At 46.9% G+C, this 21,184-nt stretch overlaps 1 protein-coding gene across 4 annotated transcripts in view; it reads left to right on the forward strand.

The window, feature by feature from the left end:
• Window positions 1-207: 207 nt before the first annotated feature.
• ABTB3 (ankyrin repeat and BTB domain containing 3) overlaps window positions 208-21,184 on the forward strand; it is a 175,146-nt gene continuing 154,169 nt past the window's right edge. For 3 of the 4 annotated variants that reach the window (XM_077178496.1, XM_077178498.1, XM_077178497.1), the window contains exon 1: window positions 208-1,406. In XM_077178496.1, the coding sequence (XP_077034611.1) occupies window positions 449-1,406 (958 nt within the window). In that variant the 5' untranslated portion in view covers window positions 208-448. The remainder of the gene's footprint in view (window positions 1,407-21,184) is intronic. The other variant, XM_054631867.2, reaches the window with a different exon arrangement.

Here is a 21,184-nt window from a genome sequence, read left to right on the forward strand (position 1 = left end):
GCCGCGCCGCGCGGAGCGGCCCCGCGGGGCCAGCCAAGGGAGGCGCGGCCGCCGCAGGACGCCGTCCCATTGGCCGCCGGGCGCGCTGCTTTGCATGTCTCCGCCCTCTGGCTGCCTCATTGGCTGCGAGACGGGGGCGCTTTGCATGGCCCCGCCCCCCGCGCCCGCTGGCCGGTGCTGCGCTGCGGTGCGGTGTCGGGCCGGCGGCGCGGCGCAGTGCAGGAGCCGGAGCCGGAGCCGGGCCGGCAGCGGGGCTCGGCCGGCGGCAGCAGCAGCAGCAGCAGCAGCAGGAGCAGAGCGCAGGCAGCTCCGCCGCTTCGCTGTCTGGCGGAGCGGGCGAAGCGAATCGGCCGGCGGGTCGCGCCGCGCCCGCTCGCTGCTCTCTCCCCCCGCGTTCCCGTGAGCCGCTCCCCGCCCGGGTCCGTCGGGTGCAGCATGAAGTGCGGCGATGGCCCGGAGAGGTAAGACGGCGGTGAGGACGCTGGAAGACCTGACGCTGGACTCCGGGTATGGTGGTGCGGCGGACTCTGTGCGCTCCTCCAACTTGTCGCTGTGCTGCTCGGATTCGCACCCCGCGTACCCCTATGGAGGAAGCTGCTGGCCGCACCTAACTGACTCCATGCACAGTCGGCATAACAGCTTCGACACCGTCAACACCGTCCTAGCGGAAGACTCCGAGGTGCTGGACTGCGCGGGGCAGCAGTGCTCCCGGCTCCTGCCCGACCTTGAGGAGGTCCCCTGGAGCCTGGAGGAGGTGGAGGCACTGCTGCTGCCGCCGCCGCCGCGCCGGGAGCCGCGGGCGCCGGGCGCCGCCAGCCCCGGGAGCCGGGATGCGGCGGCGCGGCTCTCGACGCTGGTGAGCCGGGCGCTGGTGCGCATCGCTCGGGAGGCACAGCGACTGAGCCTCCGCTTCGCCAAGTGCACTAAGCACGAGGTGCGGAGCGCCATGGAGATCGTCCTGGGCTGGACGCTGGCGGCCCGCTGCACGGCAGCTGCCCTCGGCGCCCTCTCCCTCTACAACATGAGCAGCAGCGGCGGCGACCGCTTCAGCCGCGGTAAGTCGGCCCGGTGCGGACTGGCCTTCTCCGTGGGCAAGTTCTACCGCTGGATGGTGGACAGCCGCGTGGCCCTGCGCATCCACGAGCACGCCGCCATCTACCTCACCGCCGGCACCGAGAGCCTCTTCCGCGACATCCACGCGCGGGTGCTGGCCGGTCCCGCCGCCCCGCTCCCGCCGCCCGGCCGCCCTCCGGCCGCCGCCGCCGCCCCGGCCGAGAAGGAGAAGGAGGGCGCCGAGGCGCCCCGCTTCACCCTGGAGGCGCTGGAGCAGACGGTCAACAACGACCCCGAGCTCTGGGGCTTGCTGCAGCCCTACCAGCACCTCATCTGCGGAAAGAATGCCAGCGGTAAGTGCGGCCGCCGGGCGGGACCGGGCGCCACCGACCACCTGTTGCGGCGGGCGGGCCCCGTCCGCCCCCCCGGGCGCTGGGCGGGCCGCCGCCGCCGCCGCACCTGCCGCTGGGGCCGGGGGCTGGGGAGGGAGCAGCGGCGCGGCTGCCCCTGCACGGCGGTGCCGGGCCCGGGGAGGGCTGGAGGGGAGCTGCCGAGCATCCCCCGCACGGCTTTGCCGCGGCGTGATGGGCGTGAATTCAGGGGCAGCTGGCTGGGTGTCGGCGAGGGCTGGCTGAGAGACAGTGGTTCAGAGCTTCAGTTTTCCACAGGAAATGGCAGAAGCGCAGCTGAGCGCTTGCAGGCGAGATCAAACTTTTGTTACATATGCAGTGGTTTGGCCAGCGATTGCGTGGTTGGCGCTGAAATGCAGTCTTTCTGGACAGATTTCATTCATGTTGCTGCATGTTTACTCAGAGCTTGACACAAATGCAACACCGTGATGCATCAACTTCCTGAGCATTTTTTCCCTTCGTTTTTTAAACGATGAATCTAATGTTTTTAATAAGTTGTCCTTCGGTAGAGTGGCATTCCAAAGTTCATGTTCCTTATTTCAGCTCCCTCTGTTTGTCAAGGAAGTGAAATGGAACGAGACGTGTTTCAGTGTTTCAGGGAGGCAGAGTTAAAATAGGGTGGTTTTTTTCATAGCTTCTCCTAAGCGTGCACAGACACATGCAAACACTTTTATTAAGCTTAAAGTCAAAATACCTGTCACGCTGAGATGCAAATATTTGGGGGGGGAGGGGTGTGGAAGAGGAAGGGAACTGGGAGAACAAGGGTAACTGGAAGCCTAGATCACGTCTCCAGATAAGCCTTGTTAAGTTGTTAAAGCCACAGAGGATGCATTACAGCTAATTATCTATTGTCTTAAGGCACCTTCTATCCCATAAGAGACCCAAAGGAGAATGCCGAGTGGGAGCGAAAGAAAGGAGCGCAGATATTCCTCTCTGCTGTAAATAGATGTTGCTTAGTTCTATTCCTCTGGTGGTTTTACTCCAGCAGTGGATGTTCTCCCCAGAGGCTTTGCTGAACCACCCCTCAAAATGCGTCTGACCCTGGGGGCTTGTGTTGCAGGACCCAGGTGTGTTATTCCAGCGCTGGTGCAGGCAGGCATGGCTTCCCCAGGAGTGCCACCGTTGTTTTTTTCCTTGAGTCCTGCTATGGTGCTTGTAGGTTTCAGATGGCACTGTGTTGTGTTTCTGACATTGCAGCACTGGCTGTGCAGGCTCCTACTGAGCCTTTCATTTTGTTTTGCGGCTCTCTCTAACTCCCTCTGTATCAGCTCAGTGGATTTAAATGAACTTCATTCTGACCCTCATTTATCTCCCTTCTAGGGACACAAAACCTAATTTTCATCTCCATTTTTTTTGTAGTTTTAGCTGCCACAAATCTCCTTGGTAGCTCAGTCCTGAGTTGAGAAAATAGCATTTTTCTAAGATGTTTGAATCAGACCATAGCAAGTTATCCATTTTGTTTTGCCTCTCTCCCTATGCCTACCTGCTTTCTATGCAAATATCTATAATGTTGTTTTGCTTTTTAGCCTCTTATAATACATAGTTTGGCATCCTGTTAAATATATTTAGAATTACAGGTGCAAGAGCCAGGCTTCCCTACAGTAAAAGCCATTTTTTACTGCTGTAAATGTTTATTTAGTTTTAATCCAAGGGTGTGTTGCCTGCTCTTAAGTACTTTCAAGGTAACTAAACCAGGCATTATAAACCATTAAACACAGTCTGTTTCTTCACAAGTGAGGTATCTGTTTATATAGTCCTCACCATTTTGATGTCTTGAGTGCTCCATGTTTGGTTGCAAATGTTTCCTTTTCAGGCACTTAAAACAGGTGGGGAAGTCTGGTGTGAGAGATTATTTGACCAGCTTGAAACTGTTGGGGCCATCTGTAGCAGAAGGCTTGGATTGCTGGAAGCTGCATCTCTGTTTAGTGGCCTAACCACAAGTTCATCCTCCTCCATCCTCAGTACTTGAAACATCATGATAGCACAACTGAACAGGTAGCAGACTTCTCACATGTCTTTGCACCTGTCCAGGAGAATAGACAGGTCTTGTACTCTTGAGGTTCTGTAAGTTGGAGTGTCATTTCCCAGCTGGGTTGCACATGACCACACAAGCACTGGAATCCGTGGATTTGGTCCAGCAGGTGTGGACAAGAAGCAGTGGTGGGGTCCTTTCTGGAGGTACCATGGCCAGTGTGATTTGAGTGAAGGCTGGGGATGGAAAGCAGTGCAGAAGCAGACTCTGTAGCAGTACCTTATCTGCAGACAAGTTTTTGTGGGGAGAGGTGCCTCTGTCTGGGAGGCAAATGTCAAACCTTTGAGAAATTTCCAGGTGAAATTCAACACCCTTAAGTTCATCCAGACTGTGAAACAGGCAATCCCTGAAGATCATGGGATGCAAGTATGTAAAGTGCATGAGTTTGCGTGTGATGCAGTCCAAGATGACTCTAACAGAGTTTGTGAACACGAGTGTTGGGGAAGGTGGTCTGAGGATCTGCAAGACACAAACCAGCCTTTGAGGGCTTCCCTATAAGTTGTGCAGAATGTTTAGTGGTTTCAGCTGAGGTTTTATAGCCTGATATCATACTTGGTCATCTTGAAAGCTGCTGAATAAGAGCAGTATTGGAAGGTAACCTTCTCCTTCCTATAAATGATGGTCATGTGCCTTCAGACAAAGATGTTTGAGCTGGTTCTTTGTACAGGCTCTTGAGCCTGCTGGGCTCCTTTTGGGCATGTTTGGCCTGAGCTTGCACAGCTGCCTCAATTGGAGCCCCACTCTCCAACAGGAGCCTGCTTTTGCTCTTACAGGCTCAAAAGCCTGTGGATGAAGGTAGTTGCACTCCGTCATGTGTTGCAGGCAGCAGACCATGCATCCTTGATAAACCCCTTGATAACTTCATGTGTGGGACAGGGCAGGGATAGCAATGGCAAGGCAGGTGATGCCGTCAGCAGCAAGCCACTGGAGTATGGCAGCAACTGCTGGTATATTGACTGAGCTTTTTAGTAATCTTTCTGATTACTATATCAGAAAAAAATAGACTTTAAAAGCACTCTGAGATAGTAGTTTCCACTCCCCCCCCCAGAATTTTAACTTCATGGCTGAACGAAAATGAAAAACTTTACATTTGGGATTTCATTGATGCTTAAATGTTTCAATTATGAGCTCCATCTGAACAGCACAGTGCACGTTTTACATCCTATAACAGTTGCATGGAGTGTTATTTCCCTTGGAACAGGGGGAGAAAAATACTGTGTGCTCAATGAAAGGCAGTAAAAGCTGGCACCTCTGTGGTTTAAGCCATATTATTGTAGTTTCTTTATTGCTCATCAAACCCTTACTTTTATGCCAGATCTGAGAAATGCTTTGAGATGAATGAGAAGTTTCCCCAGGTCTTGGATCCAGTGCAGATCATTGGAGTAAATCCATGTAGGTTGTTTTAACGGGGGAGCTTGCATGGTAGGTCCAAGTAGCTCAAAGTCACCTGCTGGGTATTATGGATGTCCTCTTTCACTGGGAGGAGGGATGGCGTTAGAAAACACTTGAATTAATACAGAGTTAAGAAAATTGGTTTTTCCTGTTTCAGTCTTTGGGGATCTCCATGTCTTTGCGACAGAACTTTTGGTGGGAGGTACTCAGCTGGGGAGCTGGGGGATCACAGGATGGAGTTTTCTGTGGAGGAGTCAGCATGCACAACTCTGCCTTGTCTGTTTGTGTACAGCTTCTAAAAATAGTGATGTGGAACCCAGCTACATCCCTGTGGTTCCTTCCTCTTCTTAATATTATTTAGAGAAGAAGATCAAACTAGTTAGAAACCCAGGATTAGGTCAGGCTTGGCTGACACGTGTCAGCTAACCTCAGTGTAACCTCAGCCTCTTCTCCTAATTCAGGCGAACTAGGGGGACTCTGAGCAGATGAGCAGTACCAATATATTAGCAAAGCTTAACCAAATCAATAAATTCTTTTCAATTTTGATTCGTATGTATACATACATGTGTGCACACAGAGACCATACCCTCCTTTTACTGGCAAGCATACTGTTATCTGTTACTTCTCTGCTTTTTGCTGTAATTGAACCATTCAGGATGCCATTATGGCCTTAGGGGCAGTGCAAAAATCAATCTGAAACTTATTTCGCCTAAGATGATAGGGAATATTTGGACACAAAATGGAATTTTATGCTATTTTTTGGCCTTATTTTAAACTATAATTCCAAGAATATCCTTCCCCCTCCACCGCCATTATGTTTCCGTTGTATTATTTTGCTACTTAAAAAAAAAGGAATATAGTTGAAGTTTCTTATATGTGCCAGTATATTATACTTAGAGGTCTTTGCTGTTTGTTTTTCCATCTATTCCAGGGCACTTGAGGTTGACATGAGTGGTGGTGCAACAAATGATCTGTAGTTTTGCTTGTTTCTCTTACCTGACAGTCTCCCAAGCAAACTTCCACACCATCTTTGAACAAGTTGTGAATTTGTCTCCTCTCCATTCCAGGTGTGGTGAGAGGGGGAGAAATCCCCAAAGGGCAGAAGGTTTTCCCTGTTTGTGGTTTGTGGCTAGTGATGCTGGTGGGAACTGGGATGGCAGTGCAGAAACCATGCTCCTTCTCTGTAGTGAAGGGTGGGTTGCTTTGACCCTTGGTGTTGGCCGGAGTGGAACAGAAGGATCATCAGTGTGTCTGTGCTTCTTGAAAGCCTCTGTTGCCTTGAGAGGACACCTTGAAAAGGGAGCAATGGTAGGACTGGGAAATAGAGACCCATTGGGAAGTGAGGGTTTGACTCACTGGATGATGAAGGTTTGTTTCCCCTCTGGATGTTTTGATTCATGTAATTCGTTTCAGTTATGAGTCTAACATAAAAAAAAACTTAAAAAAATCCCAGAATTGGTTATACTGGAGGCACCCAGGATAATCATAAAGCTTATGTTTGCCAATATGATTATTCTTTTTGTCATGTTGGAAAGTACCTTAATAGCATTTATAGCCTTGGCCACGCTAGGGAGTTTTCAGGCTGCATCTACATTACTTAGTTTCTGATGTAAATGAGGCTTTGGAATGATGATTGGAAATGTGATTGTGTACACAAGGAGCATGTTAGGGGAATAACAGTATTGTTTTAGCAGTATATTGGGTTCCTGGCTTTTTTGCTGAGTGCTGACAAGCTTCATGTAGTTTTTCAGCCATCCTGTGAGCTGATGACATAAGGTGCAGGTGAACATTAGGGACAACTCTGTGCCTTTTCCTAGTGCTCCTGCTAATGCTCTCTCTTCCACTGCTCAAAGTTAATAAAAATGAAAAAGACACCACTCTTAGTGTGTTGGTGTTTCTGCAGTGTGTGTCATACCAAGCAGTTGTCAGTCACAAACCTTCCACATTGTCCAGAGTAAATACCTGGTAGTGCAGTGGCTGGGAACATCTACAGCCTGAAACCTTTCTCCCCTGCCTGGTTAGGGGTTGAGTTCTCCTATCTCAGAAGTTAGGCAAAAAACTTTATGGTCTTTTCCTCACCTTTCCTCTAATGCAGATGTGAAAGAAGAAAGCCCCACTCTGAGATGACACCAGAGGTGGAGAGAACTGTTTCCTGTAGCACGTGGGTGTTGGGAATGAAGTCCTCTGCTGGGAATAACATCTTCTGGCCAATGTGTAGTGCAGAAAGAGGGGGAAGGGGCTCCTTTCAGGTGGTTTGCTGAAATTAGGAGCTTTCATGCAAAAGACTTCTGTTGCTGGCCCAGCAAAGGATGTACAGGAAAAGCAAGGAGGGGATGGATGAGGGAGTTTATCGCCAGGCTGTGTTTTCTTGCAGTGAGTGTGATGAGCAGCAGCACTGCCACTGTTCATGTCCCTGAGCAGGGTGGCATACTATGTATTCGTGGGGGCTGAAGTGGATGCTTGGTGGATGATAAATCACATCAGTGCCTCTTCACTTTCCCTGTCTCCTCCCACTTTCAAGATTCCTGCTGCCTCAGTTTCCCAGGCTGGGTCATCATGTCCAGCTCTGGCAGCGATGCCTTCCTGCCAGTTCCTTTGTGCCAGCAGTCCTGCCCATGGCTCTGTCTGCAGGCTGTTTTCCTTTGCCCAGCATATAGGAGGCTTTAGCAAGGCATAAAAATTAAGTAGGGACTATTTTCTTTTTTTGCTCTTGTCCTTGTTTACTTGTTGACCAAAAGCAACATACTGCACCATCTCTGCAGAAATCTGTAATTGCAGTTGTTATGTACCTGATAAGCATTTTAAAGATTTCAAAAGACAGGAAGTGAAAATTACCCCAGAGCTTGCATGGCCAGCTTAATACCCTCTCGTTACTTTGCCAGAAGTGTTCAGTTAGACAGCCTGAAAAAACCACAGGCATTGTGAAGGACTGTGCCAGTTAAATGGTCACATGTGGTTGGTTCTTGGTCTGCCCTTGCTTTCAGGAGTTTCCTACAACAAAGAGTTTCAATCAGTGGCCACATTTGTCTGGCAGTGCATGGGCTTCCCATTTTCCCAGAAGGTAACATAGTTATCCTAAAGATGTGAAGAAATAAAACCTGATGTCAAGTCACTCCTTTTGCTTTCCATAGGGCTGCATTTCTGTCTTGTAAAAACAGAAGAGAGGAGGGCACTGATCAGGTGAAATGAGTCACTGAGAAGGCAGCTCTTGGCTTGTTCTGACAGCAGGAGTGAAAGGCATGTTCCTGGGAGCAGCCAAAGAAGGAGCCACTGTTGGTGTGGATCAGTTCAGCAGCATGGATGGGGCACAGGCACGCTGACACCTTGCTGAGGCTTGTCTCATTTACTTAAATTTAATCTGATGTGCTGATGATCTTGCATCATCACACTTCCTTACTCTGGCAGTTTGTGGGTAAGGAGAAAGTTCTACAGCATGGTTTGTGGGACATGACCATTTTCTTGAGCTCCACTGAAGAGGTCCCTGTCATCTTGATGGTATTTTATCCTCTTCCTTGGTTCCTAGGCTGAGTTCATAGGAAACACAGTACCCTTTTTTGGTGTAATTGTTCCTAAAAACAACCCAAGAGATTTTATAGTATGGTGAGAGGGTATCCAGTGGTAAATATGTGGACCAGCTTGGAGGCTGAAAAGGCGCTCAAGAGACTCAAAGATTCCCACAGAGATTCTCTTGGCTCATTACTGATAAGGAAAAGAAATTGTTTTTGATTTGGTTTAAACAATACTGGATTAATAAGGAACAGGACAAAAATTAGACACCCTGTACCAAGAGACCTCAGGACAGGTGATTGTGTGCCTGATGAATTTAGCTGACAGAGGTGGATAAGGGAAGAAGGACTTGTTCATCCCAGTTGGTTCCAGGCCACTTAAAAGCATGGTGTTAGACCTGGTGTAAACCCCTGTGGGCAGTGTAAATCCCTGTGTGGCTGCCTGATGTTGGTGCTTGGTGGGAACTTGGCTGGCCCTTGGGGACTGGGCTCTTCCTGCCATGGTGCTTCAGATGTTGGTACTGCGATCTTGTGAATGATACATGGAAGCACAGGAGTCAAGTAAAGCTTTCTGTGGGGGTTTAAGGCAGCTGAAAGTGAAAGTGCAGGGAGGGATCAGTGCTGCAGGATGTGTGGGAGGTGGTGGGATGCTCGCCAGGAGATAGGAGCACACGAAGGCGTTGCAGCTGAGCCGTGAGGGACTGGTAATACTTCTGGGTCAGCAAATTAACAGCCTTATGTGGCTTTTCCAGAGATCTTATGTGCATAGACCTTGCTCATGTGAACAGCACACGGACTTCACACAGCCATAAAGGTCTTAGGACAGGCTGGTGAATGAGCAGGAGAACAGGAACCCCTGAAAAGATTAGAGAAGAGGCCTTTTCAGGGACCAGATTTCTGTCCTCAAGTGCTGTGGAGTAGCACCTGGACCTGCAAGAGTCTGAGGCTTTAAAATTCATAAAACCACCCTGTTTTTAAATTGCACTGCTATGAAATATTGCTCCCAGGTGGGGGAAGTGAGCAGGGCTGGGGTTGCAGCAGAGGTATGTTGAATGTATTTGCATTTTTGAGGCAATTAAATAATTGAAGGAAACTTTGCATCCTGCAGTGTTTTGCAGTTTCTCTGGCCCTGTGGTAGTTTTGGATAAACACTGTTGGGCTGTAGTGCCTTCTCCTGTGTTGTGTTTGGCCGTGATTAAGTCACTAGTCAGGGAAGGCTGGCTTTTTCTTGCAAAGAGCTAAGCAAGTCTTGCAAGGCTCTCTCTGGAATGTTACCCAGTGGGGATTTGGAAAAACAGAGGTTGTGATGCTGTGGGCCATATGTACTCCCCAGACTGCAGGTTCTTTACCCCAGATGAAGCACCTTGAGTTCTCTGTCACCTCTAAGAAGTGAATGTGGCTGGCAGCAAGGCAAGCTGCCACTGGGGAGGTGGGCCGGATGCCTGGGGATGGATGCTGGACTCCCAGACCTTTGGTGGGAAGTGCTGCCAGCAGAAATAAGAGAGATTTCAGAGGTCATAGTCATTTTGGTTATCCACTGAGATGCTTTCTTTGTGGAGAATACTAAGATCTTTTTTTTAATTATTTTTGGTGTACTACATGGGCATGTCTTTGCATGCCAGCATATCACAGAAATTGATTTCACTAAATCATTCACTGTACATCTGAGTAGGTATATCATTTTGCTCTGGGTTTTTATATAGCAGAGACAGCTGCTAGGGGCTAGATGCAGGTACCTCTGATGCTGTTATTTCTCTAGGGGCTTATAAAATAAGGGTCACAGAACTCAGTACTTCAGAAAAAGTATCCCTGTGCTACTTGTGTTATTTAACTTCTCTAGTGCATGTCTTGTGTGGGGTGCTGTGTGGGTCAAGCTGTTCCCAAAGGTAGTGCTAAACCCAGTCCTGTAGTCCTTGTTTGGGCAACATTCCCACTGATTTTGGTGGTAAGGACAGCCTGTCAAACACCAATATCAGCTCTTGCATTTGGTAACAAATTACAGAATTAAGAATTAAACTCCTGAGTCAAAGCTGTAGGCCCAGGCTTAGTTTTGCTTAAGATAAGCTTTTCCAAAACTGAAGATGAGTATCAATGAGTAACCTCACTGCAGATAGTTATTCCTAATTTGAAAGGATTTTTTTTTTGCATTGTTTCACTGATTAATGGTGTTCAGCTTGAAGATTGCACAGCCTGTGAGGCCTTGTGCTACCTGGCTCTAGCCTATTTCCACTGGCCCATATAAGAAAAATGCTAAAAATAGTCCAGCAGTGTAGGTTTTCAAAAGTAAATTAGATTTTAAAAATAAGAGGTTCAGTTTAATTATCTGGTATGCGCTCAGTAAGGGGGAGCAGGAGTTTCAAAATACGCAATTTTTCTAACCTGGAAAAAACCCCCACCCCAAGCATAGCTGTGCCTCAGTAGTTAGGACCTGCTGTTACTTTGCTGTTGTGCTTTACCTATTAACTAGTTCTTCATTATACCAGTACGCTCAGAAAAGAATTGCCTTGTGCATCAACTGTTTCTGGAGAATGAAAGCAGTTTTGCAAGCTGTCTGAGTGCAGGGACAGACAGCAGGAAGGTGCAGAGTCTTTTTAATGGAAAATACCTGCCTGTGGGAATGCATATGATGCCTTGCTTCCATCTTAAAGAGCATGTTTGGTAGAGGATGGGTAAGACAAGGAGGAGTAGTTTGAAATATTACACAGGTTTAAATGTAGGAATGGCATAAACACCAGTGTAATGCAAAGGATGAGCTTAGGCAGCAATGTTCTTGCAGCAGAATGCTGGGAGCCAAGATAAGTAAGTTGGTGACGCTGTCTGTCTGACACGCATCAGTGGTTAGACTGTGGTGGCTGAATGCTTCTAAAGCAAGATTAAATACAAGAGAAAAACAGCCTAGCCAAAATTCATTCCTTCTTAAGTGTACAGATAGTCTAAATGATCTTCAGGAAGGATATATGGGCTGTCACCTCTTCTCAGCACACAGAAACTGCCTATGCGTGGGATAATTGGCAGGTTTTATAAGGAGACCTGTGGTGATGAGAGCCCTCAAACCACCAGAGCAGATGGGGATGCTGATGTCTGCTGCCTCTGCCTCCTCTGACCAGGGATGTCATGGGGAAAGAAAGGCACGAGATGGACCTTGAGGTTGTGGAGGAACTGGAGTTATCAGATGGGTGGGAGAACACTGCTTTATCAGGGCTGGCGATGTTCTGATTACAGGCTGTGTGAGGCAGGAGCTGGTGAGTCACAAAGTGTTTTCTGATATTTGAGGCTGGATGCTCAGGTGTCAGCCACTATTGCAGGTGACTTCTTTCACTGACTGAGGAGGGGCAAGGTTTTCCTCTGGATGGGACCCTGTCCGCCACCTTTGTCAGCCTGAGATCAGATGGCTCCACTTTGCCCAACCTAGGGCTATGTTTTGAGACTCCCTGGAAGTTTACCCGGAGCCAGGCTGCTGCTGCCTGCTTAGTAGGTCCTTCTCATGCAAACAGTGCAGACACATCCCAACTGCAAAACTGGCTACAAAGCTGGCTGCTGAGCAGATTTAAACCTGTAGCATTGACTGCTTGTGCAATCTGTGTTGCATACTTCTGACAGTGCTGGTAAGACATTCCTGTCTGGAGTGAGAGGGCGGAGTGCAGACACTGGGGTCTTTAGCATTGGGATTTACTCATTTTCTGGTCTGGTAAGGTCTGAGTTGGGTGAGTCCCTGGGAAACCTCCTCTTTGGGGCAAGGACAGCACTTAGAGGGAAAACATGTTAAGGAAATGAGGACTTGTTAGTTTACTTCTCCCCTTGACTGTGACTTGAGAAGCATCATTGGGGTGAGTTCTGTTCCTTCTTCCTTTAGAGGTTTGCAGTGCTGTTGGCATTGCACTGATATGCACAAAAAGTTGTTGATATTTAAACACAAATGTTGGCCATGGCAAAAGCAAAAATTAAAACAATTCAGCACACCACATAAAACATCCTCTGAGCCTGAAGTAATTAGTTCAGTTTCATAGCCTGATTTCTAAAAAGAGAAAGAACAGAACAAACAGCAGAAAAGATAATGAAATTGGGGGGGGGGGAGGCCCACAGGGACTGTTTCTGTACAGTGATAGTCAACCACAGTGGTGTTATTTGGTCCAGAAAGAAGGCACCTGGGGATTCTGTGATTGCACCATGCAAGGGACTGAGTGGCAAAGTGGGAACTTGAGCAACTGCTGAATTTTTTGCGGGGAGCCAAGATGCAAGACTGAAAGAGTGAATTTAAAGTTACTCTAAAGAGCCCTCTCCTTTTCCCAGCATAGCAGGGGTTTGTGGAACTGTATAATTGCAAAGGAGTGGCTGGGAAACAACGTGCTGGGGTTATGCACATGGAGACTATTTCTAAAGATTATATTAATCCTATATTAATAATTGCAGAGGAAGTACTGGTTTGTGTTTTAGCCAAAGCTTTGCTGGGACAGCCTTTGTGGGCATTGCACAAGATGTGCAATGTGGGTGTTGCTGCCCTTTGTGCTGCAGAGCCATGCTCTCCTGATGGGCACTGCAAACTGAGGCTGCTTCCTGCAGTACGACAGGAATAACCTTTATTGCTTTTAGTAACCCTGTGAATGAGTAAGAGCTTCAGGACTGAGTGTTCTACTGTTCTGAGCTTCTTTCATGATCACTTCTCTAGGTTTTCTTTTGCCATTTTGGCATGGGCAACTTTTCCTTCCCTGTGTTTCATATGTGCTCTCTTCATTAGGAGTGCTGACCTTCTGGATACTGCTCCTTTTCTTTCCCCTTAAGTTCAAAGAAGTTCAGTATTTACATAAGCAGCTTGCTTGCTATTTTACTGCTTTCTGGCATAATCTCTCTTGAATGCCTTTCTGAAAATAGTCTGTCCAAGTAAAAATATGAGGTAAAAATATTCACTGTTGAAGCAGAGTATTTAGAAAAATAGCTGTAATTTTGAGTTGTATCAAATAGAAACCCAAGCCTTTGCAGTTGATTAGGGACAGGTGTTTTAACTACTTCTGCAGCTGTTTTTAGGTTGTTGACTGGAATTTTTGACCTACTGGAAAAAAAAAAGCAACCAAAAGAACCCTTACTAAATTTGGTATTGGGGCTATAGCTCTGTGAACTTAGTGTAAAGCAGAAAAAAGGATGCAAAGCACCACTTCATTACACTGGATTGTTGCATCAATAATGTAGTAATGTAATTTCTTGGAGGGAAAAATAATGGGCTCTAATGATGTGACCAGTGTGTTTACTGATACTGTAGCACAATTAATTGTGGCTTTCTTGCAATTAAGTGCTGCAAACAATTTCTGTTAAAATTGGATGTAGGGCATTTGAGCTCAACTTTCTCTATCCAAGGAGTTTGTCCTTACTCTTTTGTGATTATCCACAGAAAAATAAAAATACGTGTCTCATGGTGGGAGTGGGTTTCCATGTTCATCATGTAGTGGTGTGCCAGAGGCTGCTGCTCTGCTTTCTTACACTCATATTTTGTGACAGCTGTGGGGACTGACTTGGGGGAAAAGTGCCATGGAGGGGCTGTTGACTTCAAGGTTTTGCCTGCATGTGTTTCCCCACGGGATTGTGGAAAACAGGAGTGAAGTCTAGGTGGAGGTCTGTCATCTTTCTGACATTACTGATGATTTATCTGAGAGGCTGGTGGTGCTTGGCTGAGTGCTGTACCCTCAGGAAAGGTTTGATCTCACTGAGAAAAGCAGCTGGTGGCCCCTTTGGTGATACATAGGCACGGTGTGGGGAGGAGACCCTGGGGAAAGGCAGAGCAAGCTGTGAGGCAGGGTGGGCTGCTCAGACCCCGTATCCGGATGGGCTGCTCAGACGGTGAGTGGTCTCCATATTCTATTCAATTGTGGCCACAACCCAGAGGTGATTGGCTACACGTTTGGGTTGATGAATGCTGTTTCTATCTTTGTGTCATTCAACACAGTCCTGTATTGCTTCTCCAATGCCTGACAAAAGTTCAGCTTGCTGCCAGCCTTCCCTTCCATGGGGGAAAATGATGTAATCTCTCCTAAATCTCTAGTTTCCATAACACTTGGAGTTGTCAGTGTCCATCTACAGCACTGTAGTTGTTGTCCAGAGGGAGTGGAAATCTGCCTCTGAGCTGGAAGGTTGTTGGGGGATGGTGGAGGAACAGGTAGGCATGTGCCACCGCGTAAAACTCATTTTCTTAGAAATGAGGTAAGAAATGCAACTTCCCATTTTCCAAGGATTTTGATAAATGGGTCTGCTTGTGCTCATTCATATTTCTTGTAAACTCCCTGAAGAGTCATGCTTGTGTCATGTACAGAAGACAGAGGCTTACAGGAACTACAGCTCTGGCTCCTGACAGGGTGGGTTATAGGCACCGCCAAGGATCCTGGTATCTTTGGCAGGCAAAGCTCTGGCTGGTTTTGTACTGGTGGATTCCAAGGTGTTTTCCCCCTTTCTTTGCTATGTAGTATGGGTGGGAGTGGGGACAGACAATAGAAGCAATAAATTTCTTGAAGTACTTTATAATGCACTTTTGTCCCCCCACTTTGAAACTGAATAGGGTGTTTATGAAGAGAATTTATGTGACAATTTTCTGTTGGAAGATTTATTTAATGATATGAAATGAAAGAATTTGTCAGTCTCATCTTTTAATTTGTTACAAAAGAGCCAAAATGATACATTTAATCATTTTCTAACCACACACTTTCAAAACTGTGTTTATCTGATCCTTTTACCGCAGAGGATAATTGGCTTTTACAAAACTAAGTATTTTTCTGGTAGCGGGTTACTTGCTTTTAAATATGTATGTAGCAGCGTTTCTTTAAAAAAGGCTGTGCCAGGGAGAGGTCATACTTCGGGTCATACAAGTGACAGTGAGTGTTTAAAAAGTGGGACACTGCAAGTAGCAGAGAGAAACAGTTGTAGGTATCTGTGGGCTGTGAGCTTGGGACTGGCACTAACTGGGAAGATTCCCCATTTATTTACCTGAAAAGAGGAGTTCAGCCTTCCACAGGGATTTGCAGGAGTTTTGCTGGTAGCACTTTCTGTTAATAAACACTTGGCTCTACCTGCAGGTGCTGTGTACAGACAGACATTTAGTGTACTGTAGACTACCTGTAGCTTTAAGTCCCCTGGGGAATGGCAAACTAATGGTGATGGTGAAGCTTCCTCCCTCGGAACAAGGGGGAGCTTCTTATGTGCTTGGGCCGTGGGCCTGGCTTATTTTTTCTTGGATTTGCTGCATGAATTTGGTGTCAGCTTTCTTCCAAAGAGTACAAAATTGTAATTTATTTTATTTATAGAGTTGTGTGATTTATACCCTGAGATATGTCTCAGTGGTTTCAAATTACAGAGAAGGATGGAAATACTGGCTGATTTTTCCCTTACCCTCTCTGTGGACTTTGAGCAGCAGGTCCAAGCCTAAAACTCCACAGCTGGTAATGAAAGCACAGTTTCATTTCATGGCCTCAAGTATTACTGTAAACCTTCCTAAAATTTCTGCTTTTAATATCTGGTGGTGTGCTACAATGATCTTTCTTAGTCTTATCATTAGTGTGAGAGAAAGTGTCTTCAGTTTCATTTAGATAAATACATCATCAGGCTGATCTAGTGATTGAAGAGTAGGAAAAATTCATTGAAGTCAATATAACTGTGTTTAAAAAAATAAAAGAGAAAAGAAAGGACTCATCCACCAAATGAGTCTGTGACCTGGTATGTGCTCAGGTTATTGAGAGCTGACCTAGATGTACGTACTTGTGTTAATCACTGTGTTTTACTGCGGTTTCTGTTCCTGAAGTGTGCTTGTTGGAGAAAAGCATCTTATATTTGAACTTTTGTACAGTACTTCCCTCCTTAGACAATTTTCAGTGATACCACCCCTTGTGTCTGAAGCACTGCTGTTAATGGAAGCTGTTGATAGAAGCTGTCGATGGAGGCTCTCAATAACACTTGAAGTCAGTGGCTGGTGGGGACATTAGGACATAGTGTCACTGCTTTGATGTGCCACACATTTTTAAGGGCAGCCTAAGGATGGTATCCAGATACAGCAAATACTCCACAGTCTGTTTCCATCAGGTTGCCCAATGCCTTCTCCCAGTGAATGCTAGTGATTTTCTGACAGGGAGTCCTGCTGCCTCAGGGTGCTGGATAAGCTGTCAGCTAGTGCCAATTTACCTCTGTTTTACATGTGTAAATGTAATGTTGGGAAACACCACCTCCCTGGAGCGTGTACCAACCAACCTTGTACTTGTGCAGCTATTTCAGTCCGGGGATGTTGAGGCTTGCTGTCTCCTCACTGCTCACACAGAAGAATACCAGTGGCAAGTGCAGCTGTAACCATCTAGAGAGGGAGTTTGATGCCTCTCGTTTTGGTGCAGCAAGAGCTGCCTAACTGTGGGAGCTTTTTCCCTGACTCTTGGGAAGCTGGAAGGGATGTAAAGTAGGGGTAGGCACTGCCTTTGCATATGGAAATGGTACATCTCCTGACATGCTCAACCTGGCTCACTGCCCTGCACCAGCCCTGGGCTCTGCCAGGTGGCAACTATGCAGAGATTCTGGGGAGTTGGGGTCTCTGTGCTCCCCTTTTTCTTAGCTGTGAGTCTGGGATGTCAATGGGCTGGTAAGGAGATGCTCTGTTGCTGTCTAACTCTGTGAGCAGGATGCCTGGCTTTGATCTTTTCAAAGATGGTATCATGGAAGTCTAGTAGAAACTGAAAGCTTAAGTGTTTTGACTTCTTGATCTCTATGGCAGAGCCAGACCACTCTTTTTAGCCCTGTGCACTGTGTAGACAGTCAGTTCTGAAGCCTGTTTCCAAAGACCTGGGGCCAAGAGGAGGGTCTTTGGAAGCCTCTCTGCTCAGAGAGGCTCACAGCACTACGTCCCCCAGCTCAGCGGTGCAGGGAGGCTGGCAGCATCCCATGGGAGGTTCTCAGGAGGTCTGTGAACTCTGGATGTTTTCCAAGACTGTAGCAGGGCCTCTGTGCAGCAGCTGGTCACATTTGGAAACTCTGCACCTTTTTACAGCAGCAGAGGGAACCAGAAGGCTTAACAAGTCCTGTTAGCTCCTCCAGAGAAGGAAGGAGGGATTTATGGTCTTTAAATAAAAGTAATAAAAGGCCAAATATGTTTTCTGACTTGTGTGAAGTGAATGCCTAAACTTGGAGGAAACTGAGGGGAGATGGATGCATCGTGTGTTGTCCTGCACGTGAGTGATTGCTTGAGAGAAAGTAAGAGTTAAGGGAAGTGGTGAAGAAGGGTGGATCCCTGCAAGAGTAGCAATACCATACTGTGGGAACACGGGACATTGCCCCTTCTGTTCTTGCCCATGTGCACTGAACCTCAAAAGATATCTGGAATCTGAACAACAATTCAGGCCAAGACATCTGTCCAGAAAAAAATACATGGAGAAGGGAAATAACCTTGCTTTTCTGAGAGGATACCATTTAGGTGTCAGGATCAATACCTGAAGCAGCTCAGGCAGACTCTCCCCTTGCAATATGTCATTATTCCTTTCTGGAAAGTGCCTGTGCCGGGATAAAGGGTATGTACCCTTTGTATGTTTGAATTGCAAGGATCCAAATTTGACTGAAATTTAAATGTCCACATTTGTATGTGATTGCTTGCTGTCTGCTAGCCAGCAGCACTGTAGAAATTAAGAGGTCTGTTTGACCAACTTGAATTTCAGTTTTGGTTGCTCAGGAACACTGCTGTGAGTGGCTTTCATACTGACTCAGCAGCCCCCCCCCCAAAATGTGGGTAGCAGATGTTTTAGATCACTTCTTCAGTGGGGCCAGCTGTTGATGTACCTCAAAGGAAAATACGCAGTTGTTCATTGCATGGGTTTGGCAAACGATACTGTGCTGCCCACATTTGAAAACCTGGCTCAGCATCCGCCTCCATCGTTGGTTTGCAAGGTGTTGATGGTACCTGAGGCAGTGCTGCTCCACCCCCTTGCAGGGTGTGAGCTGGTACAGAGTCAGGCCTGTAGCAGGTACAATTGTCAGCAGGCAGTGAGGGTGCAACTGTGAATTTGGAATAGTTCTGTCCTTGCAGTATTTCAGTGACGTGCCCATAATTGCTTCTTTAGTTGTTGTAGATGTTGGGTTTGTGTTCTGTAACAAAAGACAAGGGAAGCAGGAAAGAATGAGTAATGTTCCTGTGACAAAAGCACTGGCTGAATTCCTGTGTGTGGAGTGAGTTCTGAAGGCTCCTTACAGTCCTTCCCTTCTGTCACCTTGCACCAACTGAACTCCATGGAAATTATTTTCCCTCTCTGCCTTGCTCTTCCTCAAGTAGTGGCTGAATCTTGAGTCAGATAATCCCATGTTTCTTGACAGGATGGTGCTGGGCTGGCTACAAGTCTCTGCAGGTGCAGCTACAGCAGGTGATACAACATTAGGTGCAGCTCTCTGCCATGTTCACTCCTCCCTTTCCTTGTCCATAAGTCAGGGCTAGGTTGAGTTTGAGATTGAAACACAGAACAAGGGGATAAACCCCTTCCACCCATATGTAATGTAATGTATCTGGGGAGCAGTGTAGTCAAACCCCACAGTGTATCTGCTGCATGGCTCTCCTCCCACTCCTTTAAGGGTGCCTGGAGGGAAGGATCAGCTTTGCACGGTGCCCAGGAAGGTTGCAGCAGATCCATTCAGTGTTCGAGGGCTTCAACAGTTTTCGAGGCTGATTGCTTATTTTTATCCACGTATGTGATGCAAGAAAGCAAAAAGGTTGGCTTCTGAAAGGCAGACATTTATTTCTACAGGCTAATTGTCTTCCCAGCACCTCTCTCTTGCTTCAAAGTGTAAACAGTGGAGGCAAGAGCAGTGTCAAAAAGCTTTCAGTGGGTGCAGAAAACACGTCAGAGTGCCTCCCGCTGTACTCGGCAGTAACGGGAGCTCCTGCGCGTTTGAGTGGAAGCGATGGCGGCAGCTGCCTCTCCCAGTGCTCCCGTGGCCCTGTCTCTTCTGCAGTCATTCCCCCAAGGCACTCTGTGACATGGCCTTTTGCCTGCATCACTGCTGTGCACCTTCCTAGTGAAGTCCAAGGCAGCACTCCCTTGCTCTCCCAGGGAGTGGCCTCTTCACAGGGTTTCAGCTTCACTTCTGATTTTGGATTGTGTGGTTTCATTTAAAATCCACAGGCTTTTTCCATAGGCATGGAAAGCAGTGGGGCTGATTTGGGATTTTTGCCTGAGGCATAACATCCAGCCAGAATGTTCCTTGACTGTCACTGTGATGCATCCTTCGAATAAATTTTTTAAACTGAAACTTTTTGTTGTGTCAGGAAGTGTAACCTTGTGCCTGCTTCACCAAACAGGAGGTTGCTGGAGTTGACAGTGGAACTCATGTACCATGCGTGGTGCAGTGTGTTACTGATTATTGTACATTGCACATTTCATATATTCCGACTTGCATTTGTTGCTGATTAGGAGTTACTGTACTGCTGGTGGTCTCTGGTGTTCCCTATGTATCAACCATAGGGTAAACATCTGTCAGAAGGTGATGTTTTTCCCAAAGAAGATCTAACCATCCATCTCCCCCAACCTCCCTGCAATTCCCCCGAAGTTTCAGACTTTCCTGGCTTCAGTGTGAAATGCCTACAGGCATAGCTGTGAAGAGTTACAGGCAGCCAGTGTTGTTGTAGATCATGACCTATTGCAAAGGAAAGTTGGGAATGCTAGGCGGTGCAGTCCACTCTTATCAAGAGTTAAAAGAGGTTTTGAAAATAGAAAGCAGGTGTGGGTTTCAATGGTGAATTCTTCAATGTGACCTGTAAAGTGCTGTTAAAATGGAGTTGTCCCTTTAACAATGTGCAAACAGCAATGGGAAAGGGAACATTTAGCCATGTACTTAATTTCTTTCTTTAAACCTCTGAAGCTGCTGGAAGCAACAGCAGTAGGCTGTCCCCACTGTGCTGTGGTGTCCTGGGATGCCCTGATGTCCCTGGTACCCTGCTGGGTGATTGATCTATCCCATACAGATCCTGTGTGATGGTGATAGTGTATTATGAGGTGGCACAGCTTAACATGGGCTATGATAATGCTATTTCATATCCTTTTAAGATAATATATATAGAAATGTTTTTAGAAATTGTGTTGCTCTTTTAGAAAAAGTGTTGCTCTTTCTAAGTAGTATGTTTCCATCCTTTTCAAATCCATTATTTTTCCAGTGTGTGGAGAGGTAAACTGAGTGGAGATAGTTGCTGTAGCCATATGGGCCTGCAAACCAAGCGGATGCACTCCATAGTCTCGTTTTCCGATTTTTGGATTTGTATCAGTGCTGCTGAAAATTGTTTTTTCTTTAGATGCTCTTGCTTCTGCTTCTTTGAGATGACACAAAATGTGTCCATAGCATTTAATAGCTTTTAACATTTGCAGTTTGGCTTCTGATGGTTGAGTTGCCTTAATTTTCTTTTGATATCCTTTCTGTCTCGTCCTTCACATAGGATGAAACTTGACATTTGGAGGGATGGGAGGGAGTTGCAAAAGTTTATTCCTAACTGTGGCCACCAAGCTTCTGATTACTTAGATCTGCTAAGTATGGTTTTAGAGGTTAGATATAAACTTTTAACATGTCTAACATCTGTCTGGGCTTGGGATGGGAAGGGAAAAAGCAGATCACCACTAAAGCACCAGTGGAGGGGATGAAAATAGAATAACTGGGTTTTGGCTCTTTTACTTACTTTTGTGCTTCATAAATGATTGCTGAATATGCGTTGTTCATTAACTCAAAACCTCATGGCAGCAAGCAGCTGGTTAAAAGAGCACAGTGACCATCCTGAGAGTCCGTGTGCTGTCACTGGAAGATACATG

This window comes from Agelaius phoeniceus, chromosome 5 (genome assembly GCF_051311805.1).
Source record: "Agelaius phoeniceus isolate bAgePho1 chromosome 5, bAgePho1.hap1, whole genome shotgun sequence".
Classification (NCBI taxonomy): Eukaryota; Metazoa; Chordata; class Aves; order Passeriformes; family Icteridae; genus Agelaius; species Agelaius phoeniceus.